We start from the raw sequence: 25071 nt of genomic DNA, 5'->3' as shown, positions 1-25071 counted from the left end.
ATGACCGAGGAGGAGTTGGGATTTGACATGTAAAACCCTTAATTTTTATTATCTCCTTTTAGAATTGTATTCCTTCATGCCCATCTACATATGACACCCAACCTTCCAATAAAATTGCACCAAAATCCTTTGATTGGTTTAAGAGGACTTGCACTTACAAGATGTTTACATCTAAAACATTTAAAATGGATTATCTCCCTTCAGAGTCCTCTGACAGTTATTATATTCCTGCATGTACATCCAGATATTCCCAACCTTCCTAATAAATAAATTGATCAAAATCCCTTCAGCAGTTGAGGAGTAGTTGACTTAGGTCTCACCAACCACTTCTAACATTTCAATCACTTTACATGTTAAAAAAGTAATTTTCAAAGTTTCACTGTGAATTCCCAGGACAAATGACATCTTAAAAGTTGCATACCACTGTGAAGCTTGAAAAATAAGGCTTCCAAAATCATTATGCTAATGGTACAATGATTGTAGAAATTCTTCACAAAATTTACTTGAATAAATAACACTGAAAATCCACATTTTTTCATTTTTGCTGACTGACAGCATAGAGGCAAATTGCTCACACATGTAAACAATATTCATACACTTTTGTAGTTAATAACATATATGGTTTTAAAGTACACATTCTCAGCTTCATTTTGACTACTTTTAACGATAATACACACAAATAATGCACTTACAATGCATGTCTAGGTTCATTGTGTTTTTGGTAATACATAGGGGGGGGGGGGAGGGGGGGTGGCCATTTGACACGGAAGTGGTTAGTGAGACCTTACAAGAGAAGTGCTCAAGACAGACAGGGTTATTTCTATAAACCCCCTAACTTTGTTTGAAAGAGTATAAAAATCCACAAAGGACCTTCAGGTTTCATAGGAAAAGTTACAAACTTGCAAAATTAGGGTCCAGTTTGGCAAATGTGTGAACATTTTGCAAACAAATATTTATATGACTAAAGCAGCATAAACCCTGATGAAACAAACATAATTTTTTTTAAATCTACTTTCCAAAATATACAATTACTTCAGTGGCCTTTTTCCGAAATATCTACAAGTATTTCAACGGCCTTTTAAAAGCCTAAAAATGAAAATAAATTTAATACCAGTACAAATTGTCTAAAAATAGTGTCAAACACTGTACATGTATTTATACACCAAAGAATTCTTAACAGCCATTTAGAATCCGTCATATTCTCCTTCCTTGTTAAAACTGAGCTATTAGTTCTAAGGTAGAGATAAATATCTTAATGCTTGAATTCTTAAAGAGTTCTCTTAGTTCATTTTCAAAGCCAAAACTAATCAAGCATATCTTCTGACATAAAACACAATCTTTCATTAATCAAGTTGAGGATCTAGCATCCCTTGGGTAGGATCTGAGACAGTTCTCTTGAGACAAAGTGCATATATACATATCAGCTTTCAAGTTTACTGACAATAATTGTTTTAGTAACATGAAAAACAGTAGTTCCAGATTATTATCTGTATTTTACACTAAGACAACTGTGTAGAAATTCACGGTACAAAGGTCAAATAAAGTGACAACTTTACAGCACTTATTCACTTATAAATTAGTTAGGTTCATTGTTAAAACTCCAAAATTAGATACATGTACATTTTAGAATCAGGCAGGCGGCAACAGATATAAAAATAAATGAGTGACATCAGGAGCACCAGAAGGATAAACATGTCCTGCACCATCAACAGCACCCATCACATAAAAAGTGAGTAGAAAATTACAATATAAAAGCATGCAATAATTTCTGTATACATGTGTATGATATATTTCAGTACCACAAAATCACATCAGACGAAAAACATTAAAGATTACATCAGCATTTTCAACATTTAGAGCAAAATGCAAATAAACCAAACCTTTTAAGCTTCAAGCAACGGATGACATTTCAATACAGTTGATCATGAATATTAATCAGTTTTAATTTATTGAACAAAAACAGAAAATGCAGAAAGTTCTAAATTGAAATATATTACATGGGATTACATTCAAAGAAAGCAAAACCTTAATTTCCAATTTTCATCTTGAATAAGCGCAAGGGCTTTGTTTTGATAAAATGGAATGGAACAAGTTATTGCATAAGACAGTGAAATAGTATGATAAATTCTTATAGCAATGTAAACAAAGATACTGATAGCAATGTAAAATAGGAACCAAAGATACTGATAGCAATATAAAACAGGAAACAAAGATAATGATAGCAATGTAAAATAGGGAACAAAGACATTCATAGCACTGTAAAACAGGAAACAAAGATACTGATAGCACTGCAAAACAGGAAACAAAGATACTAATAGCAATATAAAATAAGGAACAAAGACACTGATAGCAATGTAAAATACGGAACAAAGATACTGATAGCAATGTAAAACAGGAAACAAAGATACTGATAGCAATGTCAAACAGGAAACAAAGATACTGATAGAAAGGTAAAATAGGAAACAAGTATACTGATAGCACTGTAAAACAGGAAACAAAGATACTGATAGCAATGTAAAACAGGAAACAAATATACTGATAGCAATGTAAAACAGGAAACAAAGATACTGATAATAATTTAAAACAGGAAACAAAGATACTGATAGCACTGTTAAACAAGAAACAAAGATACTGATAGCAATGTAAAACAGGAAACAAAGATACTGATAGCAATGGAAATAGGGAAGAAATGCAAATTTTTGGTCGTTCCCTCCATGGGACTTGGACCTAGTGGTCTAGGGTGCTGGACTTTGTGCAGGCAGTGTTGCCATAGATGTCATAGCGGTACGAGTTCAAGTCCCATGGAGGGAATGACCAAAAATTTAAATTACAAATTTGAGTCAACAGATATTAACAAAACTTTGACCAGAGATAGAGATGTTTGAAAAAAATGTAAACATCAACACTGAAGATGAAAACCATAGATGCCAAGTGATGGCAATAGCTTAAGGAGGTAGACCTAGTGCAAGGGACATAACACTTTCAAATCATTGGAACGTTTGTATTCAGCATTTTACATCAATCTCATGCAAGCATCAAAATTACTTTGACTGATTTCATTCTGTTTCAACTGAATGCTTGATAGGCTCTGGTGAAATTGTATATGATGCAAACATATCACTGATTTTAAGAGTTGTGTCCCTTGCCCTAGGTCTACCTCCTTAGATAGTCTACAATCATGGCAATCTAAAACTATATAGGCAAACAGAATACATTTAAAACATGAGAAAACAATTTACAAAAGAAAAATCATTAATAAGCAAAACATATTTTAAAATCCAGTTTATGGACATCAATTTCAAAATAAAACAAACAGACAACAACAAAAATGTGAAAACATAAAAAAATAAAATAGCACTTGAATCATGCATTATTGAAAACTTGCTACTATACCCATCTATCAATTGTGTTCAAGTGTCAATTAAGATCGTTTTAATTGCCTAGCTTCCAAGAAATCAATGCAAATATCAAATAAATGTATAACTAAAGATTAATTTAAATTTTCTGTTGACATTTTCAAAACAAGCTTTGCATATCCAATCAGTCCAGAAAGTAGGGCTGAAGAACTGATATATCCTACCTACATCTTCCTTGAATGATCCAATGGTCATGTACAAGTCCTTGCAAGGATTAGGCAAAACATTAGCAAGACTGGTAACATGGCCGGGCTTGTTTCAATGTCAAATATTTATCAGTACACTGTAATCTTCAATGTATGCATAAACACTAAGCAAGTTAAAACAAATTGTAGCGTAAGTAACATGACAAGAAGTATGAACTTAAGAAAGCATATACTGCTGAAAATGGGATAAGTTCAATAAGCTTAAAATGTTCATAACAAATGTCAGAGTTACAGCTGGTGTTGCATATAAAAATCTAAAATATTAAGTAGCTGTCTTTGTAAGAATCATGCAAAATCTGAAAAATTGATAGACCCTAAAAAAAGGCTACATATCTTTATTTTTGTAATTAAGTTGTTTTATGGGTCTATACTATGAAATGAGTAATTATTCATTCAAATCTGCCTGCTCTTAGGAGATAATCAACATTGAAAATCCAGTAGATTCTATTGTATTTGAGCATCATTTACAGAGTTATCTCCCTTAATTTTGAAATCTACAGTGCATTCTATATAATTTGTATCTCCTAAGAGCATGGGTTATATGAAAAACCATGTTATTTTCTGTTTACTATGACATTTCAAACAAAACATCAAAAATAAAAATATGTAGGCTTTTTACCCATGAATCACATTTTGCATAATCCTTAGCTGGAGTGCTACTTAAGGAACAAAACATTGAAAAAAATACTCTGTTAAAAGAGGTGCATATTTTCAATCGTATAGATACCAGTGGTTTGTTGTAATAATCTTTATTATAAGTTTCTGTTTTATCTTGTGTGTACTGAGATTTATTGGAAAAAAAAGCTTAAATACTTTGGCATTGTTATTAGGATTTGTTTTGGGGACTTAGTAAAACAAGAATCATTCAACAAAGCAAATATTTGTTAAGAACATGCTTAAACAATACAAACTGATGCCCCAGGTCTTCACATTTATATGTCTGGAACACACAGTTGATGCCCTGGCACATTTATTACTAAAGCAGCAAAATAAATAAGCAACTTTGCACTGATCTGCTCAGTCCTCCATATACACATACATGAGAAAGATAGTGCAAGCATTTGAGTTATTGTTCAAAAACTGGAAACCATTCACCTCTCTTTTTATGAGAATAAAATTCTGTACCTCCAAAAAAAAATTGGAATTCAATTAAATAAAGATAGCTTTCCTTAATGAATACAAACACCTCCTGAAAGGTCCTTTTACATTGGTGCAAGTGTACTTGTGTCATTGTGTAAAAACAGGAAAACACCCCCTTTTATATAAATTAATTTCAGTAGCTCAAAAACCAAAAATTGCCATTTACAGAAGCTTGAAGGTAGTTTCCAATTGAAAATATATACAATTTCCCAAGATTTCAATTTAATTGATGACAATGTTTTTGAGTTATCGTGCTATAACATGCAGCATAGATGAACAGGGGTTAACAATATGCAAATCGGGCAAAAGGGGATCATAAAATCCTGATAATATACACAATAACATGATATGTCCTAGCAACCTACAGAGTTTTATGAAGTTTAGTAAAGAACTAAGAAGTTGCACTTACTAAAGTGTGATGGACAGACAGAGACAGACAGACAGACAGGGCAAAACCATGTATCTCCCCAAAGAAAGTAAGGGAAGACAACTAATCCATCCATCAGGAGGTGACATTTTTGTTAGAAAAATTTTCTTTATCATTCCATATGTGAATATGAGGCTACCAGGAGCCTGAATTGCTCACCTGGTTCATTTTTTGCCTTTCAAGAACAAAAACTCTAACACTGAGTTGTCCAACAATTTTGACCAAAACAGACTTTGTTGAGACTTATCATAAGGATCATTTAATCAATTGGTATCAAGATATTGATTGAAAACTATAAAAAAAACGTCTTTTTTCATCTTTTTTCTGGGGCAAAAACTTGGAGTCGTCCAAGAACTTCGATCCAATGCAAACTTTCTGACTGACCTCTTTGTTCTACTTAGAGTAATAATGGCCATGTTTTTGACAGATCAAAATCCCCACATCAGATCTATGCAGAATACAATAAGAAATATTCATACAAAGTTTAATTCTAATTGGTCTGGTAGTTTCAGAAGAGAAGATTTTTGAAAGAAATAACATTAAAAATGGCAAAAAAAACAAAAAAAAGGGCTATAACTCCAACATGGCTTTACAAATTTAAATGAAAATTTGACCAGAGATAGATCTCATCATGCAGTACACTTTAACCCAGACTAAACCTAACCGTTTTTGAGATATATATATGCAAAATGCAAAAATCTTCAGTCTGACCCCTATGTTCTATTTTTGATAATGGCTGCCATATATTTCAACAGATCAAAAACCCTCCAGATCATTTCTATGCAGAATAGCCCTTAAAAACATTCATACAATTTTAATTCCGATTGGTCGAGTAGTTTGAGAGGAAATGAATAGTAATTAATAAAGAGCTGCACTTTAAGCGCATGATATGCCCGTTGCCTTTTAAACTTTTCCTTATGCTTTTAATGAATTTTTATGATTAACTAGAAATACTGTGAGCCCTATCAAATACCCCCCCCCAAAAAAAAAAAGAAAAAGTAAATAAAAAATGCACAAAAAATTTGGCACTATTAAGGCTACCTCAAGTTTAACTAAATTAGTTGTCTTGATTTTTCACCCATACATTTCCATCTTGTTCAAAATACACTGTCCTGAAAAAGTTACCAAGTAACTGTTAATATCTATTAGTCAATCATCATAACAAATGGCCCACTTTCTACGATTTTTCAACGAATAAAATTTCCTTGGTCGTTTCTGCCTTATTAAAGAGTAAAACTTCATAACACAGAAACGTAAAATGTGAAATTTATACAAATCGGAAGGGAGCTTACTTCAACAGATATGAACAAGTTTCAAAAAAGTTAGTGAAAGTGTTTTTGAGTTGTTGTCCAAAAACTTGAAAATCCCCCTTTTTTAAGTATAAAAATTCATAACACAGAAACGAATCTGAAATTAATAAAAATAGACAGGGAGTTTACTTCAATAGATATGAACAATTCACCAAAGTTTCATTTAAGTTGATGAAAGTGTTTTTGAATTATTGTGCGATAACTTGAAAATCCCCCTTTTTTTAATTAAAAAAATTCATCACACTGAAACGATAAATCTGAAATTTAAAAAATCGAAAGGGAGCTTACATCAACAGATATGAACAATTCACCAAAGTTTCATAAAAGTAGGTGAAAGTGTTTTTGAGTTATTGTCCGATGTGTGGACTATGGACAGACGGAAGGATGGCCAGACAACGGTATACCATAATACATCCTGTCTAAGTTGGGCGTATATAAATTGTTAACAAGGACAACAGATGCCAAGTGATGGCAATGGTTCAAATGGCCCTCTGGGCCAGGTCAACTAAAGATGGCAAATTCCCACAAAAGATGAAGTTAATTTTGGACTGCAATCAAAATGGCTTACAATGTATGACCTATCTATACAAAGCAAAATACCAAATTTGATATCAATCTGTCCAATAAAGGCCTACATAATAGCAATGAAATTCCAACAGACAGACAGACAGCTGCACAAGGTTTCTAAAATATACAATTCACTTGTTGAATTGAGGTATGTAAACAAATTAGTCGTTTTTGTAATTGTGAAGAACCATTTGTTACCAATTTTTACAGGATTTCACTCTTGCATGGAACAAGATCCATGCTGTTATTAAATCTAGAGTTCTTCTGTATTTGTGTTCATATTGGGGTTAATTACTTAATCTTTCCCATAATTTACCATGTATATATCATCTAGCTTTTGATGTCACCTTTATGGTTTTCAATTCCTACTGTTTCAATAGAAATATCTTCATTACTCTCTGTGGAAAAGTTTTCCAGTTATTTATCTAATTAGGCATTAATTAGTTCAAAGAAAATTGGCACTCAACTTCTCTAAACAGGACCATTAAATACAACAATATATTGCCGATTATATGATTTTAAGCGATAAGAAACTATCATCTCTGAAGAGGAATTTTCGTGACAGTTTCCTTGATTAAAATCAAGGCCATTTCTATAGTTTTATCAGAACTGATAATGGATTTTCATCATGGATTTTATTATAAAAAGTAAATTAGACATAACAATAGATTTAAGTTTAAATGCTATATAGATCACTTGAGCATACCTGATTTTTATAAAGTTATGAGCCTGAAGAAATAAAAAAGTACTAAAGGTAAAGTTCTTAGAAATGCTTTCCAGGTAAAGGAGGGGTGTCCATGGGAAGTTCAGCTCACTATTCCCACTCAGAAAAACCACACGACAGGCTGACAGAAATACCATGTTGACACATGATACCTTCACTAACACATATATAATGAGTAGCATTGAATAACCAAACCTCATCATAATAATTGTGTACCCACTCCCAACACCCCTGACCTTCTACTTACGACTGTAATGAAGCCTATTTGGCTTAAATGACCATCAAAGAGAACAAGCTTTGGGAAAATTGCACTATGGACCATGTGTTACTTCCAGGTGAGCTTCACATCCGGCAAAAATGACAAAAAAATACAATAAATGACCATTTTCAGGCAACAGACCCATTTTCCCACAGACGCCCACTCACCCTTCCAACTATACATACCTCCAAAACCTTGACATGGTTTTAACAGTATCATATCTCTTAATAAAAAATAAACCATTCTTAACTATTTATTGTTTTCAAAAATCTAATTTAAACCCTCCATTTTTTGTTAACGAAAGATGAGAACCTTTCAACTTGCACCTTACATATTTTTCTGTCGAAAAATGAAAAGAACTTTTTTGACACACAGACGAAGACATTTCTTTTTTTGCTTTGTTGTAATTAATTATGTCTATACCACTAAGTTCCATGAACGATAGGACAGATCCTGATTGAAGACATTTCTACCAGCTAGCCAGCATTTCTCTCAATTATCTTTTTTATTGCCTTACTAATAAGTTTCTCTGATTATAGACCTAAAGCTAGCATTTTATTTCTATTTTACAGTTTTAATGAGACATCAATGACATTTGAATACATTTCCAATTTTCTTTCTATAATTTTTTATATAGTAAATGTTGTGGTCAAATCAAAGGGACCAGTAATAATCCAAGGGAAAAAGATGACTTTGAAGCCCAAGTCATATGTTCATTCCACAAACTTCATTCAAATATAACCCCAGGTCAGCAGGGACATTTTTGTCTTTTGATTAGTTCAGCAGATATTACGTTATTTTATTTACTTTTAAAATTCAAAGAAGTTGGTTTGGTAAGGGCAAAATTTTGCCTCAAAAACAAAGTCTACCTGAAGAAAATTTTAAGTTGTTTCTCCAGCTGTTTAATATGTTTTATATTCGGTTATATATACCCTTCAAACTTGGCTGAGATTAGGAAATTCTGTTAAAAAGACTGGAAAACACAAAATTTAGTACAGTTTTTCACTCTTTTAAAATCATGCATGTTGACTCTAGTGCTTCATATATTTTGTGTATAATTGCCAGTTACAACTTGTGTAAAAATATCTTGAGTCAACAGATGTGTGGCCACTTCCATTCCACACAAAAACCATCTTAAAAATTGCAGACATGTTAAAAGTGAAAGGTTTTTTGTAAAAGTTACATCAATGCATACTGTTATTTCTGGAATAACATCATGAATCTCATCAAAAACAACTTATATTCTGTGTTTGTGACCATTTTACTATACTACTACTACCTAGAAATCAGCTTTAATCAAATTTTCAAAAATGTCAAAAATTATGGGCCAAAAAGGGTCATAACCAAACTTTCTCCTTTAAAAAATACTTTGAAGTATTTCTTTCAAATTTCTCATTTCATATTTTGATAATTAAGTTAATTAAGATAATACCAATTCTTTGTTCATATTTTGCACATATCCATTGCTAGTGATCAGAGTCTATCTTTTCAGCAATTCTACGGTCACTTAGGATATTGACCAAAAACAGAACTAAAAAAAATTGATAAAGAAAAATAGATTTAAATGAACAATCCTCCTGTCAGGCTCACTACAAAGCCATTGATAATTGGAGCTTCACAACCTTTTCAATACTTTTATAATTCATAGAGAATAATTGGAGCTACACAATCTTTTCAATACTTTTATAATTTATAGAGAATGGATACATAGTGAAGATAAATATCCCCCACTGGCCAATTTTTAAATTTCAATTTTAGGAAAGAAGTGCTAAAAATCGAAAACGTGAAATTGAAATTTTGTAGAAAATGAAGACAATGACAATGATTACAAAGAGCATCTCAATGCATTGAGACATTTGCAGAAAGTGTTTTTTTTCAGTTTTTTTCCCTACCGGTGCACCTGGTCCATGCTCCCAGTTTTTAGTGGAGTCCGAATTGCTCATTTGCTTTTGTTATTTTGTATGTATGATTTTACTTACTCTATGTTCTTTGTTGTGTTTGTCTGTTTTCCATGTCTGGTCTTTGTCTTTGTCCCTGGATTACATTCTTTTGATTACCGCTATAACCTTGGTTCCCTTTATTACTATTTCAGTTAGAGTGGGGAAACAGAAAAAAACATCCCATTTTTAAATGCAAAACGTCCAATAAAACAAAATAAAAATCTTAAATATTAATGTAAAATTAAAGAGCTTTCTTCCTTCAATATGTACAATTGACCTAAGTTTTATGTAAATTATGATTGTTTTGGAGTTATTGTACAATATGTAGAGGATAGACGGACAGACGGACATACCACAACACATCCTGTGGATGAGTGGAAAAAATTAAAAAGCTATGAAGTAACTCTCTCCCTCCTAACATCAATCACCAGAACCCCCTTTTTTTTAGGAATTTCTGGAACCCCCCCCCTCCCCCAATGCTTTTTGCTTCATATAAAATCTATCCAAGTCACTCCAGTTCATGTACTTTGTAAAAATTATTTATTAACCTCATCTGTTTTTTTTTAAAACTGAAAAATGTATACATGTATGTATTTTAATTACACTTCACCTTCTTTTGTCAATAAAATATGTTATGTGATTGAAATATACATAACTTAATCACATTAAGTTATGAATTTTTCAATCACATATCATTAAATATACAGTTAAAATACCTTAGTATTATTTATGCCAATGAATGCCAATGTTTTCACTCTGTCATTTATTTGCCAAATAATTACATGGGTGTTCAGAAATTGCAAAATTAGCATACTGTAAAACCATTCAATAATCTTTTGCCATCAATTAGGTAATATAAATTCTGAGTAATATTCATCAAGTACGCCTTTTTCTCATTTAGAATAAAAAAGACAGCTGATGGGAGAAATTGTGACAACAATGACAATGTCCATCCTGTTTCATTATGTTGTACCTGTAATAAAACATCTACCTGTAATCAACATCAAAGCTAATCAGATTCGCCACTTCAGGTAGGTAATTACAAAATCAATATTTACCATCGTTAGGGATTTTTACCCTACCCAAGTAATTAATTTCATAAATGAAAGATCTGCTTGCAAGATGTACTTTTAATGACTTGGCCATTTAAGTAACATTCCATACAAAACTCAGACACAGCCATTGGAAAATGTGATGCAAGGTGCAAAAAATACACTAAACATTCAATGCTATTTGGCCTGCAATATTTTTACTTTTGATCTCCTCTTAATCCAACAGATTCAGGAACCATAATTCTTGAAAACTGTCAATGCAAAACTCAATCTTTCAAACCTGTAACAATTAACCAAATGACAAACTCAGATTATTTAATGGTTGGTCAGCAACAGTTTCTGAGGAGAAATAAATGTGAATTTCATGCATTTTGACAAATACATACCTCTGCCCATCTTCTATTATAAAACAGCATTGTACTAGAACTACTGTTTATACCCACAATACAAGTAAAATCTACAGAAATCTTATGATGAAATATTAGTGCTATGCCAACTCATAAAACCCAATTGAAACATAACATTAACAGAGACAAAACATAAGCATTATGAAGGTACCCCCAATTACAACCTGCACAAGACAGGTAAAAAATTTTGTCAATATCATAAACTTTATGATATCATGATAAATAAGTTCAGCTTTTTATGCTTCACTTCTTAAACAAACCTGAGCTGTGATAGACAAACAAAAGTAAAAGCAAGAAGACCATGTTTAGACTGATTGACTTGATCACAGTTTAATGTCCTATGGCAGATATGTATTTCAGAACGAGAAGAACTAACCAATCAAACAGACCCTGCTTTGTACTAAACTCACACACTGAAGCAACAGACCACAGGTAAGCATACCATCCAAGTCAGACACATTTTTCTGACACCGAGCCAACCAATTGTCATTCTATGCCCTTATATACCTTATGCTTGGTAGAGAAGAAGTGACTACCAATCTTGAAGTATGTCAGGTGTCACATGGTTGGGGATCAAACCCAAAACCTACAACAGTTTAGGCAAACACACTACCCTAAGAACTGAGGAGGTCACTTGGAACAAGGAAGATAAGAACAAAGACTGAACCAAGAGAACAGACAAACCCCTTAAACTATTTCTAAGACAAAGGAACAAACAAGCAAACCATAAATTGTAATGTATACCCTTTTACTGACCTTGACCTTCATGACTGCTTGCTTCAGGCATCATAACAAAAAATTAGAGACATCTTACATTTACATAGAGCAAAAATATGCACATGAGGCAGAAAACCTTTTTATTTTACAAAGTTAGAGTCATGTATGCATTTCAAAATATTTTCTGCTGACCTTTCAGAATTTTATACAGTCTTCTAATAAATAGTTTATCAATTGTAATCCACTGCTAATTGTATTTCCATCTGGATAACTTTAATTCATCAGATTGATTCCAGTGAAATTAGCCATACTAATTCTTATTTTTCTGAATTCACAGATAAAGCTATTAATCACCTTCCATAATGAATTTTTTTTACAGAGAATTTAAATCAAATTTCTTTCTATTTGTACACATGGGGATTCTATTGTAGTATAAAAGATGAAGAATAATGGGTTCAATTGTCAGAATTCTCTTAATGACTGAAATTGTATCAAGCAAAAACTTGGTTTTAGAAGTGGTTTACTTACAAACCTTTCAAGATATCCATTTGACATGTTAGATCAGTTTGGGCCAAACAATGACCGCCAAAAAAGTTTGTGTTAATTATTAGTTTGTTACCACAAAACTATGACATTATTGTCACCATATTACTTTGTGAAGTATGTCATCATTTGACACTGTTCTTCTCTGTGCAACACTATGTCAAGTCTCTTTGACAATGTTGTTTTAAAATACAGTGACAAGTTGGTGACAATATGACAATATTGTCACCACAACACTGTTAAGTCAGTCACTTTTGACACTGCTGTCACCACAACACTTTGTCAAGTCCATCACCACAACACTTTGACTATGAAGTCAGTCACCATTTGACACTATTTTTAACCAAAAAACAGGGGAAAGTTGGTCTAAATGTGGCACTGTTGTCACCACAACACAATGTCAAGTCTGTTACCATAGGACACTGTTGTCACCACAACACCATGTCAAGTCTGTTACCATTGGACACTGTTGTCATCACAACACTATTTAAAATCTGTTACCATTGGACACTGTTGTCTAGGTAAATAATCGACATCCATATTTCATTATATCTTTTTTTTTTTAATCTACCCATTTGGTAATACATTTTGTACTTATAATCTGAAAATCTGAAATATATATCCCTGCATTTCTTACAGTATTGAAATTTTTAATTGTATGACCATACTCACTGTAATACTGCATTCTAAGAGCATTCTAAGAGCACTTTGACCTTTCCAAGCAGTAAATTATTCACCAAGTCTAGTCTAGTATCAACTTTGGTATTTTCATTAACTGGAGAGATTAGAATGAAAAAAATCTCATTTCATCATTATAAGGCTTTAATGGTAAAAAGCTGGAATGTTTTTTTTGTCATCACAGGGAAAATTACAACAAGCTACAAGAAAGCCTTTTAGCTTGTTAAATAATAAAATATAGATTATGTGATGAGTGCTTCCAGTGATTATCATAAACCACATACCATCAAGCCTAACACTAAAACTTCATGTATGGCGATACAATAAAAACATGATCAGCCTTTAAGGAAACAATTAAATATGCTCTGTTAATTCAGAAACGAAGTAATGTGCTACTGATTAATTCAAAATATCACATTGAACTGATGAATAATTAGATAATTTATTGGAAACAGTGAATAACCAAAATATGATCACAAATGCAGAACATATAGATTTAACAAGTATGCGAAACTTGTTCCGCGCAATTATAAATTTTACTATGGTCTTGGCACGAGTGATCATATTTTGGTTATTCACGATAACCAACTGATTATCCAATTTATTATATAGATTTCCTCCATTATTCGTTCCTATTTTTAACATAAATTTCAAATTTTGTGAACGGCGGATTGATGTTCATGTGACATTTTGGCGGAAAAAGCCAGCCAGAGAGAGAAATTACAGGATTTATTTAACAGTGTGAAAGATCAACAATTTTTAGACTGGGAATATTCGGTAAATCACTGCTATCTATTTAGTAATTCAAAATATCACATTGAACCTAAAAAGTATTCATGTGAGACACAGACAAAATTGAAAATCCCCATTAGCTCCAAAAAATTCAAACTGAATAAGTAATTGTCCCAATAATTGTAACTTCGTATTATTAATAATACAGAACATGAACTAAATTAAATACTTACTAGCTCCTTATATAAAATTGTCTCCCTTTGCATGCATTTAACAATAAAAGAACTGTTCATTCTACTTTTTACAATCAATATTTTCAGCTGTATTTCAAGAAGATGACCTGATAAATCCTTACCTTTGCTTTAGTTTATCATAAAATCCTAACTTTGTGATTTAATTTATCGCCAAATCCTGAAGTTTAAGATATACTTTACCATAAAATCAAGAGCTTTGTGATTTGGTTTACCATAAATTCCTGAACTTTGTGATTTGGTTTACCATAAATTCCTGAACTTTGTGATTCAGTTTACTGTTAAGTCTTAAATTTTGTGATTTAATTTAATTTTATGGTACAATGGAGAGATTTATAATCCACACAGTGTCATTTGAAGTCAAACTTCATAGAAACTACAGAGTATTTTAAACAGTAAACACCTCTTTAATACTGTTTAATGTATTAGTTATGGTGTGCTAATTTTTCACTTTTTTCCCATAGACAGATAACATAAGCACAAAAAAAACCTGCAATATTGATAATTAACACTTTGAAGTGCTGATTAAATGTTAAAATCATGAAAATTGATACTGGTGAATATATACAACTATGTGAATCAATATGCTTACAGTACTAGGAATAACCTTGCTACAGATTCATTTACATATTAATGCACACATACTGGTAGATGACACTGCAGAAGTTTGCCAACACAGAAGAACTTGAAATTGCTAAAAATTGTGCTTAATTCAATTCATCAAGTTGCATTCTATTTTTGAAATCCTTAGCCTGAATGCAGTACCATATTGAAGCCCAAGTAAATGAGAACTGAACAGAAGAGTAGCTGATGAGCATGAATGAAATATAATAATAATAATACTTCTGTGCTTGGGCTAGGGTAAGACCAAAATAATTTTGCATAGTTAACTATTTTGAAGCCTAAGTGAATGAGAACTTAACAGAAGAGTAGCTGATGAGCATGAATGACATATACTTCTGTGTGCTAAGACACTGGTTAGACTAAAAGAATTTTCATGGATCCAGAATATTGTTGCACAAAACTACCCCATAATTAAGATGCTATGGCCTATTGAACAGCACATGGACAATCTATGAACAGACAGACAGTTTTGTTTGTTTGTTTGTTGGGGTTTAACGTCCGAGCAGCAATATTTCAGCTATATTCAGACAATGAACATGAAATGGATGATAAAATGAACATGAAATGAAAAAAAGAAAGGATGGGTCACAAGGATAATAGGGTCGACAAATTTTGATTACCACTGGAAAAAGGGGGAGATGGGTAAGGTCGGGCAATTTAGCCTCCTGTGGCGGAGCGCAAAGGTTCCTACTCCTATCGAATACAACAGCAGGGTTCTTTAACGTGCGAGGAACGTGGCTTCTTTCCCAACACGGTGCACCACTATGGTTTGCGGTCAGGTTTTCCGTATTATAGCCTGACAACCCCAGCATGTAACACGCCAGGGGTACCCCATTCCACCACCTGGGGCACACATCCCAGTTGCTCTGTGGGCAGAGCGCCTAGCCCCCGGCTAGGTTTCTGAGCACTATTTAGTCGCCTTATACGACAAGCTTAGCGCTGCTGCAGGCCTATTCTTTTAACACCCGGACCTGCACGGGGGAACAGACAGACAGACAAATGGTACCATACAAATACAAATCTATGAAAAGATATATAAAAACTGTCTATTTACTTAACTATTAGAAATTCAAAACTATCCTTTATAATCATAAATAAAATATGCACTAAGGACTACTAAAATATTAATGAAAATTGTAAAACCAAAGCCTGCATGCAATTTAGTTTGAAATAAGTGTTTAATGCTAAAATTTTGAGAATTCCTACATGAACATTTTGAGATTATCATGATTCTTAGGTATTTGCATTTAAAATGCAAATATAAATTTAATTTTACTGGAGTGAAACTGACTGATCAACCTTACTGAAATTTTAATTTTAATTTTTAAAATAATGAATTTGTTTGTAAATTTGAATCAAGTAGAAATATATCTGACCTGATGTCTATATCACATACAAAATACAGAAACCATTAGTGCCCATAGATGGCAAAAGAGTTCAATAAAGTAAGACACAGATGTATTCATCGAAATATCTCAAATAACTTCTGGAATTTGTTGAACTCAAATGGGAAATTATGAACCAAGATATACTAGTATTCAAATTAGAACCCTAGTCTCACAAAAGTTGCTTTCTGGAAGTATCTCCATAGAGTATTAAACATTAGAAATAAATAGCACAAACATATCTACAGTAAATGGTTATGGCTGAACATAAACAGAAAAAAGTTTGAAATGCATAGAACCACTTAAAACCCGAACTCAGACAGGTGGTGTTACAATCTGTATTAAAACCTGTCTTGTAAATCTCAAGTTTAAACAATTTCACAACCCCAACAATGATTTTATTCACTTAGGGTATGGTAAAATTACAGACTGTATTGTATAATTAATAGAAAGGTAAAACCATTCAGGTGGATAATTTCCCTTTGTAGGTATCAGACAATAACTTGATCCCTTCATGCACGTAACATATGATGCTTAATCTTACTCCAAAATTTCATTAAAATCCCTTTAGTGGATTAGAAGAAGTTATGCTAAATACAAGATATATGAGCTAACAAACAGACAGACAAACAAGGTCACGTGCCCTAAACTTTGTTAAACGTTATACCACACATAGTTTGTGTGCTTAATTTGCTTCACTCTAATGCACTTAAAATTTAAGCATTAATATATCCGTTATTTTTTTCTTGCCCAAATGATTTAAAATCTTTTCTGTCTTGTAAACACTGATGATTTATGCATTGACACCTACAAGAAAGCCTCTGACAGCAAAGCCTATCTTTCAGCTATCATTTCAGAAAATTTTTCATTTCAATCAAGCTCATTTATATAAATACATTTTTGCATGACAAAAGAGTTATATCTTCTTTTGCGTCATTTCAACAGTTTTTATGTCTATAATTGGCTCAGTAATGAAATTAAACATGCTATAAGCATGCTGAAAATTGGTTAATTAACTCCCTTGGAAATAATCGTAATAATAAAGGTATGATAATTCAATTTGTCCAATTGCAAGTCTAAGGAATTAATTGTCATACTTCTCATACCCAAAGTTTCAGTTCCAAGATAAAGAAACCATTTTGGTACGAAAGTAAAGATTAATAAATCTTTTCATAGCAAGTAATAAATAGCTATTACAGAAATGTCTCGCCTGAAGCAGAAGTGGCATTAAGTGCAGCTGACACCATACTAATAATGAATTTTTGCTGTACTTATTACTCTTGACAAAAACTTGTAAAACCGGGTAATTTACTGGGTTACCAATAAAAACAAGTTCAAACACAAGAAGGTATGTTTCCACTGTACCAATCAAGATTTGGATGCTATGCCTCTGTTTCACATAGTTGATGTTATTTAAAATTATCAAGTGATGTTAAGGGGGTAGACCTAAGGTAAGGGACATAAACACTTAAAATCAGTGACATGTTTGTACTATATTCGATTTCACCACAGCCAATCAAGCCTTCATTTGAAACAGAATGAAATCAATCCAAGTTACTTTGATGCTTACATGACATTAATGTAAAATACTAAATACAAACGTTCCAATGAACTGTAAAAGTTGTGTCCCTTACCATAAGTTTACCTCCTTAATGCAAATTACATAAATAACACTGACCAAACACTAATTGTTCATGTTCGACTGAACTTACCAGAAACCTTAAAAAGAAAACTCAGCATAGTCTGTGACTGGGGTGGGGTTGGGGGGGGAGGGGGCATTTCCATGAAAATTGTGAAGTAGTGATGCCAATGCAAATGCATACCAAATATGACTGACCAAGCACAAGATTTGCATTAAATTATGCTAATAACAAAAAACTATAAGATGTTATCATAGACATGACTGAAAAAGTATAAAACAATAATAAAGTCCGTCCACTTCCTAGACTTTCATTGTAGGCAATACAATTAACTGAGGGAAAACCACAAAATATTCTTAAAGGGAAAAAACAATTATCATTGTTAGTTTCTGGAGCTTTAAAATTATACAATATCTCAGGTTTGGAAGTGCCTGGGCTGTTGAAAAATGCAGAGGGAACTAATACTCAATATGCACTCAAAATGCATTTTTTTTTCAACTCAAAGGACCTCACTTTTACAAAAATAATGTCCATTGAACCCTGCCCATATTCATAATTGAATGTTCCTTTACTTTTTTAATAACAGGTATGTGTTGCATGACAAAGCTAAATATGTCTAACCTTCTTGAATCATGACAAAGCATGATGTGAGCTCAAAATAACAATCCTCTAACAATAATAGGTGTTACAAACATGGTTATCATTATAAAAATGCTTATTACGTAGAAATCATTGCTTTATTTTTTGCCTACAATCACATTCACACTGTTTCCACGCTTTATTTTTCAATCAATCGATGAGTAAATGTTTCCCAATGTCTTTCAACCTTCCATAACAATTACATCCCACAGGATTTCAAGTTAGGTACAGTTTAAGAAACCAATCACCCAGAATGGGTTTCATAAAAATTAGAACAACTTCACGAGCATTCTCATATATCCATACCCCTTTATTGGACACCCAGTCCCAGAAAATGACGCCATACTAAAAGGAATACCTGTAAAACTATGAAACTACATGTGTTGTCATACTTGGTAGTGTGTAACTGAAGCAATGTTTCTTCCAATTTATGTCTCAGCTACATAAAGCCACAAATCAAATTTGAAATTGATTGGATAATTATTAAGACCAAATTTGAAAGACCAAATCATGGACATAATAACAGACAGACAGACAAGATGATTTAAATATAAAACCCACTCATTGAGTGGGCGTATAATTAATCCCATGCAAGTTTTAATGGTTACCAACATTCCTCCTAGTTTCAACATATAATTACTGTATTCACATAACAATTAATCAATAGTTTTTTACCCAAAGCCTGTGCCTTTACATATTTTTGTGAAAATTTTTCTACTGTAAAAGTACTTTTATTCGTGGGTACCAATTTTCATGGTTTAGGGAAATATTTTCAATTTGTAGATTCTTAAATTCATGGATTTGACAACTCTACCATGCAAATTGGTGGGAAATTTCCTTTTCGTTGGGAACAAAATTTTGTGGTTATCCAACCCACAAAAATCACCATATTTAGTACCCCATGAACAAAAATACTTTCACAGTAATCTATGCTTTAATGGTTACATCCAAATTGAAAAAAAAAAACAAACTAAAATTGTATTCAGGTGACAAGCACAAATCCATGACTTTAACGTAAGCCCCTTCTAAAAAATACTCCCTTCATTTGATATCAGAAAAGTTTTTATAGTTACATACACTTTAAGCAAATTTGAAGAAAATCCAAGCAAAAAAGAAGGTTACATCACTACTTAATTCACTATTGGGCATCTGCCACTTTTTGTGGCAGGGCCATATAACTTTGATTTTTATATACATGTATATCAGAATTTTCATAATGAACTCCTTTTAGATAACTTCAAGGTCTTGCATGGATAACAGCTATTAATTATTTATTTCATTTTTATCAACTTGTTTATTTTAACAAGTTTCCTATCCAATATCCAGCAGAATGGGCTCCACTTGATTTCATAAAGCCTTGTTAGTGTAAAAAAAGGATACAATTTTGAGAGAAACATAAGACATCAAAACTTCGTTATAAATCAGACCACTAGAACTTTTGTGAAGAACAAGTTTTACTGACAAGTTTCATTAAAATTCCATTCTTTATGACTTTAAAAAAATTGTATCCTTACCTTTTCGTATTGAAATATTTTTTTTCTTTTTTAGTCAATAATGTTTGCCATTCAACAAATAATGAAGTTGCTACATTTAAATTGTCATATGAATTCTGATCAGGGAAGCACCACCTAATGCAGCGTACAGAACAATATATTATGACAAGAAATTTGAATACATTAATCTAAAATTATTCTCCTTGTCATATGGAATAAAAAGATTTTTTATTAAAGTAAATTCACCAATGATCCTTTTTTATTTCTGTATTTAAATTACACCAAACTTCATTGAGGAAACAATGATTTATCACCTGAATGATCTAATAGTATCTGTATAAAAATTTAATTTTTAAGGAATGTTTATTTCTATAAGCAGACAGTTTATGGTGCTGGAATTTTTTAAAATTCAATTTACTTTATCATGTTTATGGAGTAATAGAGATTTTTTAATACAATGGCATTGCTTTTAGCCAAAGAATAATCAAGGTAACCAAGGTTATAGTGGTAATCAAAAGAATGTAATCCAGGGACAAAGACCAGACATGGAAAACAGACATTCACAAAAAAGAACATAAAGTAACTAAAATCATACATACAAAGTAACAAAAGTAAATGAGCAACTCGGACTCCACTAAAAACTGGGAGCATGGACCAGGTGCACCGGTAGGGTAAGCGTCCTGTGCTTTTCTAGAAACACCCGCTGAGTTGCTCATAAAAAGTCAAGTCAAGTCCAAACTTGTTAACTAAATTAGTCTACTTACATGTATAGACATTCTAGAAAAATAGTAAAATAGATAGATTGATTGAATTGATCCACAATCTAGAGTAGCAATAGTATTAACTTAAATTTTGATAAATTCAGAAATTATCGAGATATTTATAACCTTCATAATGTGTGAAAATTGAGTATTGCAAAATATCAACTCAAGTTTTTTAATTTCGAAATAATTAAAAGCCAGCCTCAGAGAGCTTATTATGATGTTGAAAATGAAAAAAAAAAAGTTTATATTTTTCACTATTCAACCAGTTATAAAACCTTTTCCTCTATGACTCCTTTGGAATATTTTAACATTCAGCAACTGTTATGGCGGAAATTCTTGCATTTGTCCATTTATCGTGTCATCAATGGTGTTGAGAGCACAAAATTTGAAACATAAAAACATTGCTTTCAACTAATCACATTTATAGAAAATGATATACAGTCACATAACAACCAATACATTGGCAATTTTTTCATATCACTAGTTCATATTACATCATCCATGGTGTGATAATGCAAATATCTAGCTGTCTAAGAAATAGATAAAACAACCAAATCATTGAGATTTGTTTTTTTCACCATGGTTCCTCACAAGTCTTGATCAGGGATAGGAAACCCAATCAAATTGAAATTAGACCTATCATTTCTTCCATTCAGTCACTGCATGTAGGATCTAACAAGTCTCAATTCTACATTCTGTTCAAAGATGACCTTTACAGAATCCTCGGGTTTTACCCATTGATTAATGCTTTCAGAATCATGACAGATGAAATTTGATTGGCTGATCAGAAAGGTTATCTGAACAGAAAGTAGAATGGAGTGTTGTTAGCTCCTGCATGCACTGAATGAATGGAACAACTGATGGGGTCTAATTTTAATTAGATAGGAATAGCCCCACTTATTTAATGTTTATACAAGTTCACTGTTATATTCCCCTATAATTGTAATAATGAATGGTGTACCTTATTTTGAGTTAGCCATTTAAGTACCCTTCCATATAAAATTCAGACACTGCCTTATAATGGTAGATGTGATTCAATGACAAACAAATGTTTTTTAGGTCCTCAGATGCTATAATTTTATGGACAAAAGTCTTTTCTACATTGAATCTATATTTTTTTCAAAACCACTCATTCAACTCCCACTAAAATCAACCAAATTGTAAAAATCAAGAACGATAAATGCTACTGACAATTTCATACACAATTTATGTAATTTTAACCTGAAAAGTGTAACTTGGTCAATAACTGTTTCTGAACAAGAAATAAAAGTGAGTGGTAGTTTTTTGAAATACATGAATCACCTCCTGTCTGGTTTTTAAAAAGAGTTTAATTTAGATTATTTCAAGGATAAGAGTTATGATGAAAATTAAAACCATTCTGAAAAGGTTACCTTAATAAGAATGAGTGTTTATTTATATTAAAACAAAAAACAAAACAAAAAACAGCCAAACATAAAACAGTTCTTGATTGAAAAAAACAATTAAGATTTAATCCCAAGAATTAAAAAATGTTTCAACAACTAACCCTGATCACAAAAATTTAATTTGCATTTAATTATCAAGATAACAAAATTTGAATAATAGTTAAATGCAATCCAAACTTTAAGCCCATAATATAGAAACTATCCTAACTATTCCTTCAAAACAACAGTAGGAAATATTACATTCAACAGTCAATAGAAATTGTAAAAAGTATTCTTTATATAAACTGCATTAAATTCTACTTACCTAAAAGTGAAAGTTTAAGAATGGAAATATTATTCTGGTTGATCGCATCTTTCAGGGAAGGGTGAGTGAATTCTGCATAACATCCTCTGCGATGTGACATTATATTTCTGTTGTCTTTCAATCAGGTATCATCCAAAGTGAAAAAGACAATCTGAGAAACAACAGTGAGCGTTATTCCCTAATCAAGTTCACCTTGTAAAAGTATAATTTGCAGTTTCCGTCAAATTACACATCTGAAATAAAAAACGAACAGTATGTCTATTGATTGTGGCTTGTGTGACGATCAGAGCATAGATTAGGAGGTATATACATTTTATTATTTTCTAACAGCACTTCCAATTAAGATTGGTTATCACTAATCAAAATTGTCACAATGGAGGAAGGTTATGATGAATATTGTAATGAATTTTTACTATTCTAATTAGTCTTATATCTGTCACATGACTGATGGTAGTTATGTATATATTGACTCCTTAATATTACTTTGGTTATAATTATAATCCTTTATTTGTAGGCCAGAAATGACTGGACATGACAATGTACATTGATACAGTGATAAACAAAGTCTGCGGTGCAAAATGTTTTCACAAACAAAATTACTAATCATCTGCATTCTAAGAATTCTAAAGAATATTTTTTGTGCCATTTTGTATAAAGAAACAGCAATAGAATATAACAGTTTATTGCTATAATCTACTTTGTAATAAAATAACTGAATTTTTAGTGCAGGAAAAGAGTGGGACTAGATATTGTTGTTTGGTTCCAGAAGCCATTTTGATAATGGCTGCAATCTCAGGATTTCAATTCTAAAAATTCAAGGTCCCCAGACTTTATTCTTGTTATTAAAAAAACAAAGACAAAAAATAATAATCCCCTCACATAGAACATTTTTCTGATAATTATCTCTCCTTGAAAATGACATTCTTAAGAATTTTTTTTCTTTTTTTTGCCATTTACATATTTTTTCAAAGTTTCTTTTTTTTTTATACAATATAACAAAGAAGTTTCTATATATAATGGAGGGTTTTTATACAAAGAAATTGGAACTACAATAGCCAAAATTGTCCCAAAAGTACCATATTATATTTTGAGTATGGTGGTCATGCAAGATCTACAAGGATAGTTAACCCCATACAAAAAACAAATCATCAAAAGGTTTAGTCAAAAGCAACATTTAAATCTGATGCTTTATCTTTATCATAATACAATGTATCATAATAACTAATTCTTCCTTCAAAATAAGAATTCATAAGACACACAGAGAACAAAATAAGAATTCATAAGACACTCAGAGAACAAAGTAAGAATTCATAAGACACTCAGAGAAGCAAAACAAAATCAGATCAAAAGAGAAAGAGTTTATTTATTTAACTGCAGCCCCTTCGGCCCCTAAATATTCAAAAACTGTAAGAAGTATCTGAAATCTGATTGAAATTTGCAGGCAGGGATTTTCATAAGGAATCCAATAAACAAATTTCAACATTGGATCAAAAATAAAGAAGTTGATATTTTTAGCTGTGGTCCCTACTGCCCTTAAACCACATGGGATATCTGAAAGTTGATTGAAAAATGCAGGCATGGAATTTTCATAAGGAATTCAAAATTGAACCAAAAATTTTAAAAAATTTATAAAAGGATGCAACAGAACAGTCCCTGGGAGAAATCAATGCATTCAAATAAATAAAAACGTAAATTTAACATTAGTACAGATTTCTAATTTGTAAAATTCAGCCTTTATTTCCTCAATTAAGCATCCTTGAGAGCCGTCAAGTTTCTGTAAAATTAATTTGAATTAAAAGAATACATTTAGTGATAATTAGGACAAAAACCTAGTAGAAGATTGGCTTAAATTGTAGTACTTTAAGACAATTAACTCTTAAATAAATTATTTCGATGAAATAATGAACACAAGCAAGGTTATGCAACCCACACATGCATATAAATTGATCATCACATCATTTCCTGGGTCTATATTGTGTTATGCAAACTATTATTGTTTGTTCAACACTTTAAAAATATTTCTCAAATTCTAAACCATGGTTAACAATACATGTGACTCTTAAGGAGGTAGACCTAAGGTAAGGGACACAACTCTTACAAATCACTGGAACGTTAGTATTCAGCATTTTAAATCAATCTCACTAAGCATCAAAGTAACTTGATTTATTTCATTCTGTTTCAGGTGAAAGCTTGATAGGCTTTGGTTAAATTGAATATGATACAAACAAATCACTGATTTCAAGAGTTATGTCCTAGGGCTACCACTACTTGCATGAGGTTCTCTATAGATTTCATGAGAGAAATGATTCTCCTTCAGCCTATTCTTGATTTAAGTAATTTTTCCACCAAGAATCTATGCATCTCTTATTCAACCCTGACCAAATTTAGAATTTTTAGTTTCTTTTCCAAAGATAAGAGATCGCTCTTGA

General features: G+C 31.8%; 1 protein-coding gene and 1 long non-coding RNA gene across 7 annotated transcripts in view; one reads left to right on the top strand and one right to left on the bottom strand.

Moving 5' to 3' along the window:
- Positions 1–25071, bottom strand: part of LOC148609979 (uncharacterized) — a 163968-nt gene that overhangs the window by 116588 nt on the left and 22309 nt on the right. The window contains exon 2 of the mRNA XM_088541715.1: positions 22643–22875. Within this exon, the coding sequence (XP_088397841.1) occupies positions 22643–22742 (100 nt within the window). The 5' untranslated portion in view covers positions 22743–22875. The remainder of the gene's footprint in view (positions 1–22642; positions 22876–25071) is intronic.
- Positions 1176–23285, top strand: LOC148609980 (uncharacterized). 6 transcript variants are annotated; one of them, XR_015914640.1, is made up of 5 exons: positions 1176–1237; positions 1628–1729; positions 10891–11020; positions 11809–11880; positions 23157–23285. It is a non-coding gene; the product is annotated as an uncharacterized LOC148609980 (long non-coding RNA). The 6 variants fall into 6 exon arrangements; XR_015914645.1 differs by having other exon boundaries at positions 11796–11880; XR_015914642.1 differs by lacking the exon at positions 23157–23285 and adding an exon at positions 20206–20396.

This window comes from Perna viridis, chromosome 8, assembly GCF_037379345.1.
Source record: "Perna viridis isolate PV_CMFRI_1.1 ecotype Kerala chromosome 8, ASM3737934v1, whole genome shotgun sequence".
Classification (NCBI taxonomy): Eukaryota; Metazoa; Mollusca; class Bivalvia; order Mytilida; family Mytilidae; genus Perna; species Perna viridis.
The sequence above is the reverse complement of the archived record's forward strand: the minus strand, read 5'-3'. Positions and strand labels throughout refer to the sequence as shown.